At 50.5% G+C, this 12,498-nt stretch overlaps 1 protein-coding gene across 5 annotated transcripts in view; it reads right to left on the bottom strand.

Annotated features, from left to right (window-relative positions):
• The window catches only part of LOC144128093 (adenylate cyclase type 3-like), a 394,302-nt gene that overhangs the window by 222,429 nt on the left and 159,375 nt on the right, over positions 1 to 12,498 (bottom strand). For all 5 annotated transcript variants that reach the window (XR_013313680.1, XR_013313679.1, XM_077661173.1 and 2 more), the window contains exon 2: positions 8,673 to 9,183. Coding sequence is in view for 3 of the 5 variants with exons in the window: in XM_077661173.1 (XP_077517299.1) it covers positions 8,673 to 9,183 (511 nt within the window). In the remaining 2 variants the exon portion in view is untranslated. The remainder of the gene's footprint in view (positions 1 to 8,672; positions 9,184 to 12,498) is intronic.

Raw genomic sequence — 12,498 nt, 5'->3', positions numbered from 1 at the left:
TGGTTACGCCCAGGAAACCCGGAGTTCGTGTACGAGTTTCTGGAATGAAACGAAGGCGCGAATTTATTGCAATATTTTTTTTTAAAACTAGCCCCATAGGTCATAGGGCACACAGGTGAGCACAAATGGGTGCTAGCTGACCGTAGTGGGCAGGTGCCTGTTGCCGGCCACCTGCCCACTGCTGCATGGTCCGTGTATGTTTGGGCTATGAGACAACTCGATCACAGTTTAGATGTGGCTACCCTCGCCTCAGTGTTTTCTGAGATGCCCTCGTGGTTTGCGTGGGTAAAACTAACCGCGCATAAACCAAAGATGCTTAAACGCACTACAAAAAAAAAACATGCTGGTGTTTTTTGCGAAGCATTAGCTCGCAGCCAGGGATGCCCGCACAGCAGGCTAATGCTCTAACACTACGCAGCCTGCGCGGTTGCATCCTAAGGACTTCTATGCTTTCCTAAAACGTAACACTCGTGCAGCGACAGGCGACAGAGCAGTGCAGTGCAGGAACTGGAACGACAGACAGAACTGTGTGCTGGGAACGAACATCAACAAAAAATGAAACACCCGGGTGTAAAATGGCCGGTGACGAATAACTTCAAAAATCGCATTTGCTCCTCAGTAAACAAGTACTTCACCAGGCCGATAGATATTCGCTTGGTAAGGAAAACGCTTGCCTTGTAAATAAATCAACGACTGATCCACACGCCAAGCGATGGGGTTGACATAAGCGGCGCCTATTCAGAACAGCATCTCATTGATGGTTCCTACTAGCGGCGAGAGGCGCATTCGTTCTATGCATCTGCTTGAAGCAAACACAATGCTCGCGGTCCTGTAAAAGATTCTGCTCCCCGTAATGGGCGGTGATATCAGGGACAAATAATGTAGATTGAATGTTCCAAGAGCTGGCTAACGTCAACCTGCAAAATCATTACTGAAAAGCTTCGTTTAGAGGGGCTACTTGCGCATTCCAGTGGTGAACGATATTTCTGTCGTATACGATACCTTTTTATATGTATCAGTCTCATTGACGCACCACTTCGCCAAAGTCCACTCGGTACTTTCTTATGCTGCACATTTAATGAACATTCGGTTCCGAACCCGAAAAACAGCCCACGCTCCATTTGTGGCTGTTTCCTTGCTAGCTCATCAGCACGCGTGTCCTATAAATACGCCGCTTTTATTCCTCTTCATATTGTACGCACGTGCACTTCTGGCGTCCTGTTCTCATTACGAAGTATTATAAGTTCTGATTTAACTGAACAAAAAGAAGTGCAGACCTGCGCAAGGCGAGCTCCATTGCAACCGCTCGCTTCGAGAGAAGCTCCCGCGCCCAGAGGTACTTAAGGCGCAGGTTTTTCCTTTCCGGCTGCCTCATTTGCCATTCCTCGGGAAATCGACTCCGCAAGCGGTGCCTTTGCATTCATTATGGAGCCGCGCACCCGCAGTAGGCTTCGCCGCCGGCGCTCCGCTAAGCGTATTTATAAGCACTAGCTGAGCCGACAAACAGTCCAGTCCAATGACGTGCTCTTTCCGGCTTCCTCCCCATGGTGCCCGCAGCAACAGCAGCTGAACCTTACTTTAATGATTTTGCCTTGGGTAGTCCGAAGGCTCCGAACGCTTTCCCTTCTCTGTCTCTCTCCCCTCTCTCTCTCTCTCTCTCTTCTCCGTTCAAGATATATGCATTAGACCAGCGCGAAGAGAGTCTTAACCAAAGCGGCGGCTTCTTTTACTAATGTCTGAGTAGGGACCGCAATTCGTTCTTCACAAGTTAGATCAGTATAGTCACGAAGTGCATTGCATATTAGGCAAACAGTTTGGAGTTTGAGAAGCACCTCTTGGAGCTCACGTCAGGTGGCTGAGTTGCAGGTGCCGGTACAATACGCTTTTTTTTTCTTTTTTGCGAGGTTGAGGCTAACTGCTAGAGGACCATGTAAAAACGTTATTCGCTATTATGCACAATAAAGCAAAAGCAAAAATAAATAGTACAGAAAATGAGCAAGCGAAAACACATTTCTACAGGAAAGTCTTTATGAATAACAACGCCAACCAACAGCGAGAAAAAAAGTAGCAAGTGCTCGAGAAATTAGAGCTACTGCGTATAAAACTTTCACACTGCGTTAGATTCACTCCAGTTACGAGGGGTCGAACGCGAAGTAAAATTAGCTACTTATATACACAGCAGGAAAGGTGCGAAATTATGCACAAAGCTGTGAAAGCAAATATGCATGAGGACAAAACAGAAAGTAAAAGAAAAGCAAAGCAACAAAAATTTAAAAAAGTGCAGGAAATGATATCGATGCGCGAGAAATTTTGAGACTACGTCATCTTTACTTCCGTTGCTGCGCATTACGGCCACTTAATCCACTCTACAACTGTACACGTTGTGAACAATTTAATGTCGTGGGATGCTCAGCACGGGATGAGATTTACTGTTCTTGGCGTGATTGTGCCCCTATAAAAACGCTGAAAGATTACTCTAGTTCTGATGGATTGCCCCGGAACACATCTCGATGAATTTAGCGAAAGCCACGCTGACACGCTTTGCGATTAGTCCAAGAAATTAGGTTTCCCCTGTGTACATCGCGTTATTCTGAACGAAACAATGAAAAGTAGTGAATTATACAACATGGGCGTAAGAGATTTATAATACATTTAAAACAAAAAGCAAAGCACATGAGAAAAATAGTTTGGTCTCTCATGATTTCACCCGAAATTTTGCCTTTTGGGATTTTCGAGGCTATTCACTCAGCCAAGAGCTTCTATATTGGTGCCGCCTTGCCCATTTCACTAAAGAAAAGAATTCTGAAACGTTTTGAAAATTTATTAGTGGGCGAAAGAAAGCCATTAATCAAAGTTGTCCTGAAGGTACGTTTAATAACTGATCCTCATGATATTTATTGCCTACCGGTTTATTGGCTACTTGAGGAGTGTCTTTTACTTTTACTTAACGACAAGTAGAAGAGCCCTCAGACTGCTCTGACATTTTTTTTTTTCTACCAGGCTGTGCTTGATGTGCTACTAAGCTTAAGCGTAATTATAATCCCCAGGATACCATGGCATACCCTAACTCACTTCCCCGGCCTTGCGCTGAACAGCTTTCAAAATTTTCTCTTGTGGAAACTCTCTTTCAATTGCCGTCAGCCATACATGCACCACATCGCCCGTATACCAACACCCTAGTTCATGGAGTTCTTGGCTCGCCTCGGACCAGCTGCAACACCAGCTGGTCCTCGTGCAGCAACCTGACTACCAACTTTGAGGCTGACTTAAAAGCTCCAAATAACGTTTTTCCTCTCTAAAATAGGTGTTCATCTTCTCACATTTGCTGGAGATTAGCACGAATAGCAGTTCAATTCAAAAAGAAAAGCACGATCGCAGCCTTCGACTACCGTCAAATTTCTTTTGTGTCTGCTACGAATGAAACCCATGACCGTGTCGTGAGCACTCACATCACTAACTTCGCAGGTTTGCTATTCATTCCCTCACGAAGCCCAACGCATTGCATGCCTATTCAGAACCGGAGTTCTGTCGATCACTCTGCATTTGAATGGTTCGCCGCTTTGAACTTCCACTGCGTTTCATTGGCTGGCTTCAATGACCTTTGGTTTCTGGGAAATACAGGGCTGGAAAATATTTGATTCCTGAAAAATGACGGCCACTCGCTCGATGTTTTTGAAAGCAGCATTTCTTTTCAAAGCCACGGCGTCCATTAAACACGGTCCACCTGAACTCTCCAGACGCCCGAGTGAGTCCGAGCTTCGGTTCAAGCCGCGGTGCGTGGGTGCTGGACGTGATGCAAAGTTCTCACTGGGACTGGCTTCGGCCTAGGCGCCATTCGCTGTGTCTCAATCACCGCGTCAAAGGAGCGTGGAGGCTGTGTGCGTAGCCAAATATACATTCCTATATATATTTTTAAATTTTTTCACGGCGCTCCACGTTCGTATGGAAGCGCGGAAAGGAAAACTAAAAACGCATGGCCGCGTTTGCTGGACGCAATGGAGCGGAACAAGCGCGCACGCTAGCACGAAGGCTTGAAAAACAAAAAAAGAAAAAAAAAACTAAAGCTAAACTGGCCGAAAAAGCGGTTGTGAAAACCAGACCTATCGCGAAGGAAGGTTGCAGTGAAAAAAAGAAGCCACCGCAGGCGTCGCATTGAGTAGGAGGCGACCCGTTTCCCCAAAGTGACCCGTCCACTAACGCCGCTCTATATGAATGAAGGGAAATAATAAAGCCATTTATCTTAACTCCCCGCAATGCGTGATATGCTCATGGAACGATGAAATTTCAGATCGTGAAAAGCTTTTGAAGCGCATTTCTGCTCTCAATGCTCACATTTGTTTCATCGCTCAGCATGAAATTAACAAATAGTCCTCGCGACTTGCGCTCCGAGACAGAAATTGAGAAGCGAACCGCGTTGCTTCAGGCGCGCATGCGCGCACTAAGTACGGAATACGTCTACCTGTTCAGGGCAGGACCACTTTCCAGTGAGAGGCATCCTTTATTCGCGGTCCCGTCGATGTCTGAGCTATCGCGGCCGAAGGTTTGCGCGCCCTGATTGGGTTTCTAACGCTAAAACTGCGCGAATGCAACTCAGCCTCGAGCCGTTTCCCGGAATATTACGTCCTGCTTCTGTAAATCTCCGCTAAACCTCCTTTCGCTTCTAAAATGTGCTCGCGCACTCTCACAAAGAACACACACAAAAGCTCAGAGGCGGTTAATTTTTCTGAAAGGTTGGAATGGCGACCTATGCGCGGCAGTACATTGTACAGACCAGAGGCGTATAGAGGACTTGTAAAGGTTTTACTGCCCACATTTTAGTTTTTCCGCGGTCGCGCATTGAACCCCTCTGCGCCAAAATATCCCGACGCATGCAAGGCGCGCAAGACGTAAACATTTTATCCCTATCACGGAGAACGCGACCGTGAGTATATATCTTGCTGCTGTGCGATGCAGCCTCGGGCTTCAAGGTGCCGATGCGTTTTAGCTGACTCTTGCAAAGTTGCCTTTTTGACACAAACAAGGCCGGGAAGCATCGTATCCCTCGACACACGCCAGCCCACCGCGGAAATCAGCCGAATCGACGCAGAAGTACCAATGCGCTCTTAATTCCGCATCATGTTTCGCTGTTTGTGCGGAAATTTGAATCCGAGATGCCTGCGCCGTTGCGCGTGCGACGTAAGCATATTCTGCACGCGATCAATATGCGACGACTGCGTACGCAAGGCGAATACATCGCCTGTGCCGCTGTATGCCGAGTTATGCCCGTTTGATCATATCAAGGGCGTGCTGTTGGACTTGGCTCGGCATGCTATATCTGGAATGTGGCATGCGAGGTGCATAATTCAGTTTTTTTTTTTCAAATTTCTCTCTGTGCAACCGTTCAAACGACAGGCCGGCCTGTACGGGACAAGCGCTCTATGTTCGTCATCATTTGTGGTGCACATAACCTCTCACTGCACGGAATTGCATTCCTTCGGCGTTGCTGAGTTTGAGGCTGCGCATTACGCAGTCGATAATATGCCAGCTTCCCAACCCAGTTCCCGCATGCCACCACAGAATGTTCGTGAACCTCTCAGTGGTGCAGTTTTCCCAAATTAAAACAACATGACTGCGTGCAAAAAGGTCCGTCTAGACAGCTTATAACGGGGGAGCGGTCACATGACGCTGCCTTAAACAGAATTTCATTCTGTATCACTCCATGGTGCGCATCTAACGCCGCTAGGCCGCGAAGGTTGGTTGCAAAAAGAGCACCACGCATGCTTCGAACTGAGCTCAATAGAACAGTCGTTCGTTTTCAGTCCTGAGAAAGAGTGCAACACTAAATATGCACGACGGAAGGAGAACAACAGCAGGTAGTAGGGCTGCCAACAAATGAAACTTTGTTCAACGGAATTTATGCATCCTACCGGCGCATGCGCCCCAGCTCACCAAAAGAAAAAAAAAGACACTGAAGCCACCACAACGTTCGCGTTAAGAGCAAGGAAGCAGGTCAAGAAATGAGCCAGTGCATATATTACGCGTCATCTAAGTAAATTTTAGTTGTTAATGGGAATACGGTGAGCACTCCTCCTCCTCGCTCCGTGTCTTGTCTGGTTTTCCTTTATGCCGATTATTATGCCACCTTGGATTACCGCCCTTTCGCCAATATAAGACCAGGAGCGTCGGAAGGAACGCAGAGAAAGGTTCGTACTCGGTGAAGTAGCCGAGCGCTAACGATGCAAGAAGAACCGCGGCAGGCGCCGTCCCGTCTGCACTTGGGCCAGGCATGGCAGCCTGCACTGGCACTCATAACACCAGTGCGCTGCCGTGCGTAGCGTGCACTACAAAGACTTCGGCCATTGTCGCCGTGTTCGCAGTGTGACCAAGGCGGCTGGCAAGAGCTGTCGAATTTGCGGCACAGCCAAGAAATGAGTACGACCGCGTTCAGATTTTGTTTTTGTTTTTTCGTCATTTTCTTTTCTTTCTGGTCTTCCTTCACACCCTACTATAAGCAAGACGGATTCCCGACGGCTGAGGGCCAGGAATCAGTAAAACTTTTAAAAGCTCCAGAGACACAGTGCACAGACAAATTCGCCGCCAAACCGCATTAATTCACGTGAAGCTTTTGTGTCTTGTGAATCGTCTATCCACTGAGAATACTGAAGAAAATGTGAAATTCCGATATCGCTACGTTAGAGGAAAACACGATGTAATGTATTATAATGCTTCACATTAGGTCCAGTTAAAAAAATCAATGCAGCTCGGCAAAAAGAAAACAAAAAAACGGGCGCGATGGACGAAGTGGTCCATGCTTGGAGTAGTTGACATTTTTTTTTTTACATTACGCGCCATGAAGGACGATAGTGCAGCTCCTAAGCAAACAATCAGACGTGTATGGGACGTTTCGCAAGCAGTTACTACACCAACGTAACAGAGAACATCAATGGAATCTGATCGCTAAGTATTCGAAGAAGGTTAAACGAAAGAGGTCACCTATTGGGAAGAAGAACAACTCGTAAAAGCGACTGACTCCGTATCGGTCAACCGCCTTGCACTCTCTCGCTCAAGCGACAAAAGTGACTCGGTCTAAAGGGGAAAAAAATACTGCGTTTTTTTTTTCCTTCGTCATGCGCTTTAGTGTGCAACAAAGCGAGTGGGTGCGTTCCACCAGTCCGCTCTTTCGCAAGGCTCAAACATTACGTCGCGCTGTTTAAACAGCGCGACGAGACACCTGGCAAGAGTATATATCTCTTCGCGTTGTCTAAGCACAGTAAGTAACCTACGGCTTGCCCAACCTCCAGTTCTGTTTCGCTACGGATGACGCCGGCAGCGAATCTCTCGCGGGGGAACTCTTGACGCATTTCACGCAGATGTGTACAGAGACCCTTAGTAGCAGCTACCGCGCGCAGGTTATGTTCTCGGGCCACCTTCATTGAAAACAAGAAAAGATAAAGAAAACGCGGCAATGCGTCAGTCGACTCTGAAAGAAAAGTCGGAACAGCAATTTCACATCAACCTTTTTTGTCGTCGGGTGGCTCAGGGAAGGACAACCTTTTACTTACCTTCTTTTTTAAAAGGTTTACGTCGCAATCGTGCTCACAACAGACATTCCACTCGTGCAGTACTTCAGAAAAAGGATTTCTCTCGTATAAATCATGGAAACAAACAATTTGTATTTTCTCACTCGTCCAAAGATTGGTCACTCGGGCGAGCTACTGACATTTCGACTCGCGCCAACCAGGAGTTGGCGGAGGAGCTCTGTGAGCGATGGATTGCCTCATACGTTCACTCGACCGGGAAGATGTAGCTTGGCGAAACTATAACGGCGCGTTAGGCAATACCGCCCTGCAGCGCTGAACAATACGCGCTACGGGGGCCTCAGCGGAGACGAAAACATAGAGCCGCTTGCCAAGAGAGACGTCGCAGTGTCTTGGCTTTCGTCTCCGATCGAAAGCGCGCAAACGTTTTACGTTTCTGCGTCGCGACTCCCAATCCCTCTCACTTCACAACGTCTGAGCGAGCGTCGCCACTACAAACAGACTAGGCTCAATGTCACCCTGGTTTTTATGCTTGCTTGTCTTTTTGTTTCATTGCACGTCTCAAGAGACGTTCTTTAAGGCATTTATCGCAGTTTGCGCAAAGCGAAAGTAACCTACGCAAGCGTCACTAGGTTTCGTCCGGCGTGCTGCTTTGCTCTCAGCTGTTCCGAGCAACGACAGTTCTAGCTGCCAAGAGAGACTCGGTCATACTTGCCAAGCTTTGTTTTTCCTCGGCGGCAAGTTGTCGCCCCTGCAAGTGAGCTCGACAACAAGAGCCCCGTCACCTAATTGACTTTTGTTTCTTCTTTGCCGCTAGCCTACAATTTTCTTTTTTTTTTGCGCTAGGTTAAGCGTAAGTACGGACACCGCTGCCAGACGGCAACAGCATACGCTTCTACAGATACATATAATGCCAAGCAGTACACCCATTCGACCAAAATCACGTTGCGTCCACGTGTTATACGAATGGCAGTCCTCATATTTGATGTGTTGTCTGCTGTATGGAACACAACCAGCTGCTCCCAGGTGAAATCTGCAGCTACCGACTGCTATATCGTTCACAAGGGATGATGTCACTGGGAAAACTATGAGGGCAAAGAAAACAGCGACGCGAAGGCCGAAAAAAAGATGTAAACCGCGGTGATGGGGACTCACCGTCGAGTCGGCGTCGAGCAGCGCGGCGCAGGCCACCTGCAGCAGCTGTACGAGCACGGCGGGAAGGGCGGCCCAGCTACCGGCGTACGGAGCGCGGGGCCACAAGGTCAGCGCCAGCTTGAGCGCGCCCAGGGTCAGGGCCTCGAGGGCCAGCAGCGCCGGGGGCACCCAGGACGGCGGCCCGGTGCCCCTCGGGGGCGCGAACCACTGGCAGGTGGCGACGGCGGCCAGCGCCAGGCAGCAGAGCAGCGCCGTGGCCGTCCACGCCTTGAAGTCCAGCCACTTCTGGTGGCGGTAGTAGTCCAGGTAGAGGCTCTCCGCCTGGGCGTCGGCGAACAAGAACCGCAGCCGGCGAGGCAGCAGTCGCTGCAGTCCGCTCTGGTCAATGCTGAGCTCGGTGTCGGTGCGTTTGAGCAAGGGCCGGGACAGCGGGCCCCCGCCGCCGGCACCATTGCTGCCGCTGGATACCGCCTTCTTGGCCATGCCGTCAGCTGGGCACCACCATCGGCACCTACGCGGTGCGACCAGAGACAACGGTCTGGCTCCCCTGTCTGCTACTCACGGGCACTGCTATCCACTGGCACACACACACTCACGCCCGCCGAGATGCACAGCGGGCGGCGAGAGAGCCACGTGAACACGGCGGCGACCTCGGAGGGGACTAGGGCAGGGGCGGCGCGCTGGCCATGGCCGGGTATGCGCGCTGCCGCAGCGCGTACGTGCTATGCCAGCCCGAGTTTCCCGCACGGGGCTCGCTCGTACTTCTGGCGGCGGCGAATCCGCGACCACCGGCTGGTCCGCTGCTGGTGGCGGACGGAAGGGGCACATGCAAAGGGCCGATCAATACGGCCAGCGCCGGCCGCCCAGAGAGAGCGCTGCTGCCGAGACGGGGCCAATCGATGCACCCGCGAAACGCCGTACAGCACCGCGCCGGCGCGCCGCCGCCGGGATGCTGCTGCGACTGCTGCTGCTGCTGCTGAGCGGAGCAAGAAGAGTAGCGCGGGGCCGCTGACGGCAGGCGCTCCTCCGGGCCCGCGCAGACCCTGGCACGAGTCCAGGGCCGCCGCGCTCCTCTTCCCAGCCACTGCCGCCGGGAAGCGGGCCGAACGCTACACTCGGAACGTCAACAGGCCGTTCCAGCGACTCCCAGCGCGCGGGGGGCGGCGGCGGGCCTGCGTCGCGCGTGTGCGACTCGCTGCCAGGAGCGAGTTTCAAGTGCGCGGGACACCGGAGTTGTTTCGCGGTGCTCCTGCGACGGTTTTGCTCCTTCTTTCCTTTCGCGGCTCGCCTGAGTCGAGAGCGTGCAGGTGTCACTGGTCCAAGGGCACACATACACACACAGAGCGCGTGGGACCGCCAGCACAATGGCTACTGAGTTACGGCCGGTACACGCATTTGTACACGGCGAACAACCAACTAGCGGGTCCTTAACGCATACACTGTAACTCGCGTCAAGAAGTATAAGATTCCTTTCTGCGTGCGGGATTTTTGATAAATTGGAACATGCTGATTAGGCTGAAGATGGAAGTCCTTCGTCGACCAACGTCAAGCACAACAAGCTTTGAATCGGACCTCCGTACGAGGCGTACCAAGTGGCTCATCGTAATCCTATAAGCTCGTTATGGATATTGCCGTTTCTGGTGAGTGGTAAGACTTCAGCGTGGAAGACAGGAGACTTAAAATTCGTCACGTTAAGGCCCTCTATCTCGCTGGCTGCCAAATACACAAGAGAAACTGTTTCGGCTAGCGCGAAATTGCCACTTCTCACGTGAAAATGAAACTTATTAGTCTCGTTCTTACTTCAAGTATCTGATAAAACTCAGAGTGGTCTCCAGACTCCATACTAATACCTTTATCATGTATTTGAGGTTTTAGTGAAGATGGGACACCTTAGTCAATCTTGAGACGCGTCGTCTTTGGCCTCCATAAAAAAGGCGAAAAATTCAGCTCTGCAGGTCCCACTCAACTCAGCCGTTGATAATCAACCCTCACCTGCGCAACTTGGGTGCTCGACGATTGTTGGCAGTGACCTGTGTTGTGAAGCTACAAAGTCGTCTGGGAGATGCCAATACAATGGCTAATACTCGTTATTTTGCGGAATAAATATCACATAAGCTTAGCTGTAAGGCACTATAGGGGACAAAAGTGCCCAGGACACGCGATTGACATCAAAATCATACAGCTTTGTTATCAGCCGGTAGTTGCAGATCACACTTGTTGAATGAAGCTAGGCTTTGCAGTCTGCCTATATATTATGTGTGCTAGTGAAGAAATCAGTCGAACAATATCACACTTCGCGCCTACAAGCTAACATTATCAGAAGCGCGATCTGGAGAATTTTGTCCCAATAGTACTTCCACGGATTATGAAGTCGGATTTTGACCGATTCCAACTTTTGACAGCGTAGACCTCAAGTATCGATGCGCGCCATTGCAAACTTCGACCCTAAAGTGCGGAGCTATTTCGCTTCTTGAAATAGCGGCCCGAATGGAAGCAAGAACGAAAACGACCCAGAGCTGTGATTGCGTAACACCTCAGTTCCTTCATTTACATCCAGAAAAAGGGGTAAGGAATGGATGGGCACAGCGTCGCTCAAGATGTCTGTTCCGACCATACGGCACGATCCTCAAGCAAAGCCCTCTCTGCTCGCCCAACAGCGCAATTTCCGCTTCGAGTGCGCCCCCGCTCTTGCCGTTTCCTCCCCCGGTCATTTCTCCCGTTCCTCCCTCGAGTCTTCGGGGGAAAAGGGTAGGTGGTGGGGGAGAGCGTTAATCAGGGCCGGTCAGTCGGCATAGCCGGGCGGCGACGGCCGCGTAATGAGAAAATTTCTCCTTCGCGGCTCGCACTACCTCGGGACCGGTCGGCGGAGATCGCGAGTGGCACCCCAGGGGCCGATGGCGGTGGCGTGACGGGCCGTACGCCGCGGTCCGCAGCGGAAAGGTCAGCGCGAGGATCCCTCCTCCCTGGAGGTGGACGCCGGTTCTCGCGCAACGCTTCTCCCGACGACCCCGGACATGTTGTGCCATGCAACGCGTGACCGATGATAGCGTGAAACTGAACGCATGGGGAATCGCTCTGGCGTGCGCGTAGCACCAAAACGAGGCAACAAGAAGGACGCATATAAGCCCGTGTCGTTCCGTGATAGTTGAGTGATGGGAAACGAGTGCGCGTTCCAGTTGTCATGTTTGTTGCGGCAGGCTGTCCGACAGAGCGTGTGGGAATATTCGCTCCCTCCCCCCCCCCCCCCCAACGTCTCATCGTCAACAGACAAGAAGAAGGGATGAGGCGCGGGAAGAGCACAACATAAAGAGAACAGCAATCTGCACGGCTTTCACGCGGGGTAAACAGTATACCAGAGAGCATAAACAAGGGAGGCAATAGATGTAATAAGCACATATATACAACCAGAAGGCGGCTACTAACATCTTTCGCAATTACAACTGCAGCTGACAGCCTATTACCCCGAGGGATCTCTTGGGTGAGAAATGACAAAAAGATATTTATTTTACGTATGCATTCCTACGCTTTATGCTCATGGTCTACGCCTCCAAATAATGTTACCAGGCATATAGAAGCTACGCTCGATGTAGTTTGATGAAGGTTGATGTGAACAGGCTTAAACCGTCACTTTTGACCTTTTGGGAAGGAATGTCGGTAGAACGTTCGCTCTTAGTTTGTCTGCCGTGTGGGAGACAACTCAACTTATAGGCTTCGTGTTATTTACGATATCATTCGTTTCCACAAAAACAGGCTGGCTGTCAGCGGCTTCCAGCGAAGGACATGGCGTCGGCAGGCTCGAAGCACGAGAGTACAAGGAAGTATTTCA

This window comes from Amblyomma americanum, chromosome 4 (assembly GCF_052857255.1).
Source record: "Amblyomma americanum isolate KBUSLIRL-KWMA chromosome 4, ASM5285725v1, whole genome shotgun sequence".
NCBI classification, from domain to species: domain Eukaryota; kingdom Metazoa; phylum Arthropoda; class Arachnida; order Ixodida; family Ixodidae; genus Amblyomma; species Amblyomma americanum.
Note: the sequence above shows the minus strand (reverse complement) of the source record. Positions and strands in the feature narration are given on the sequence as shown.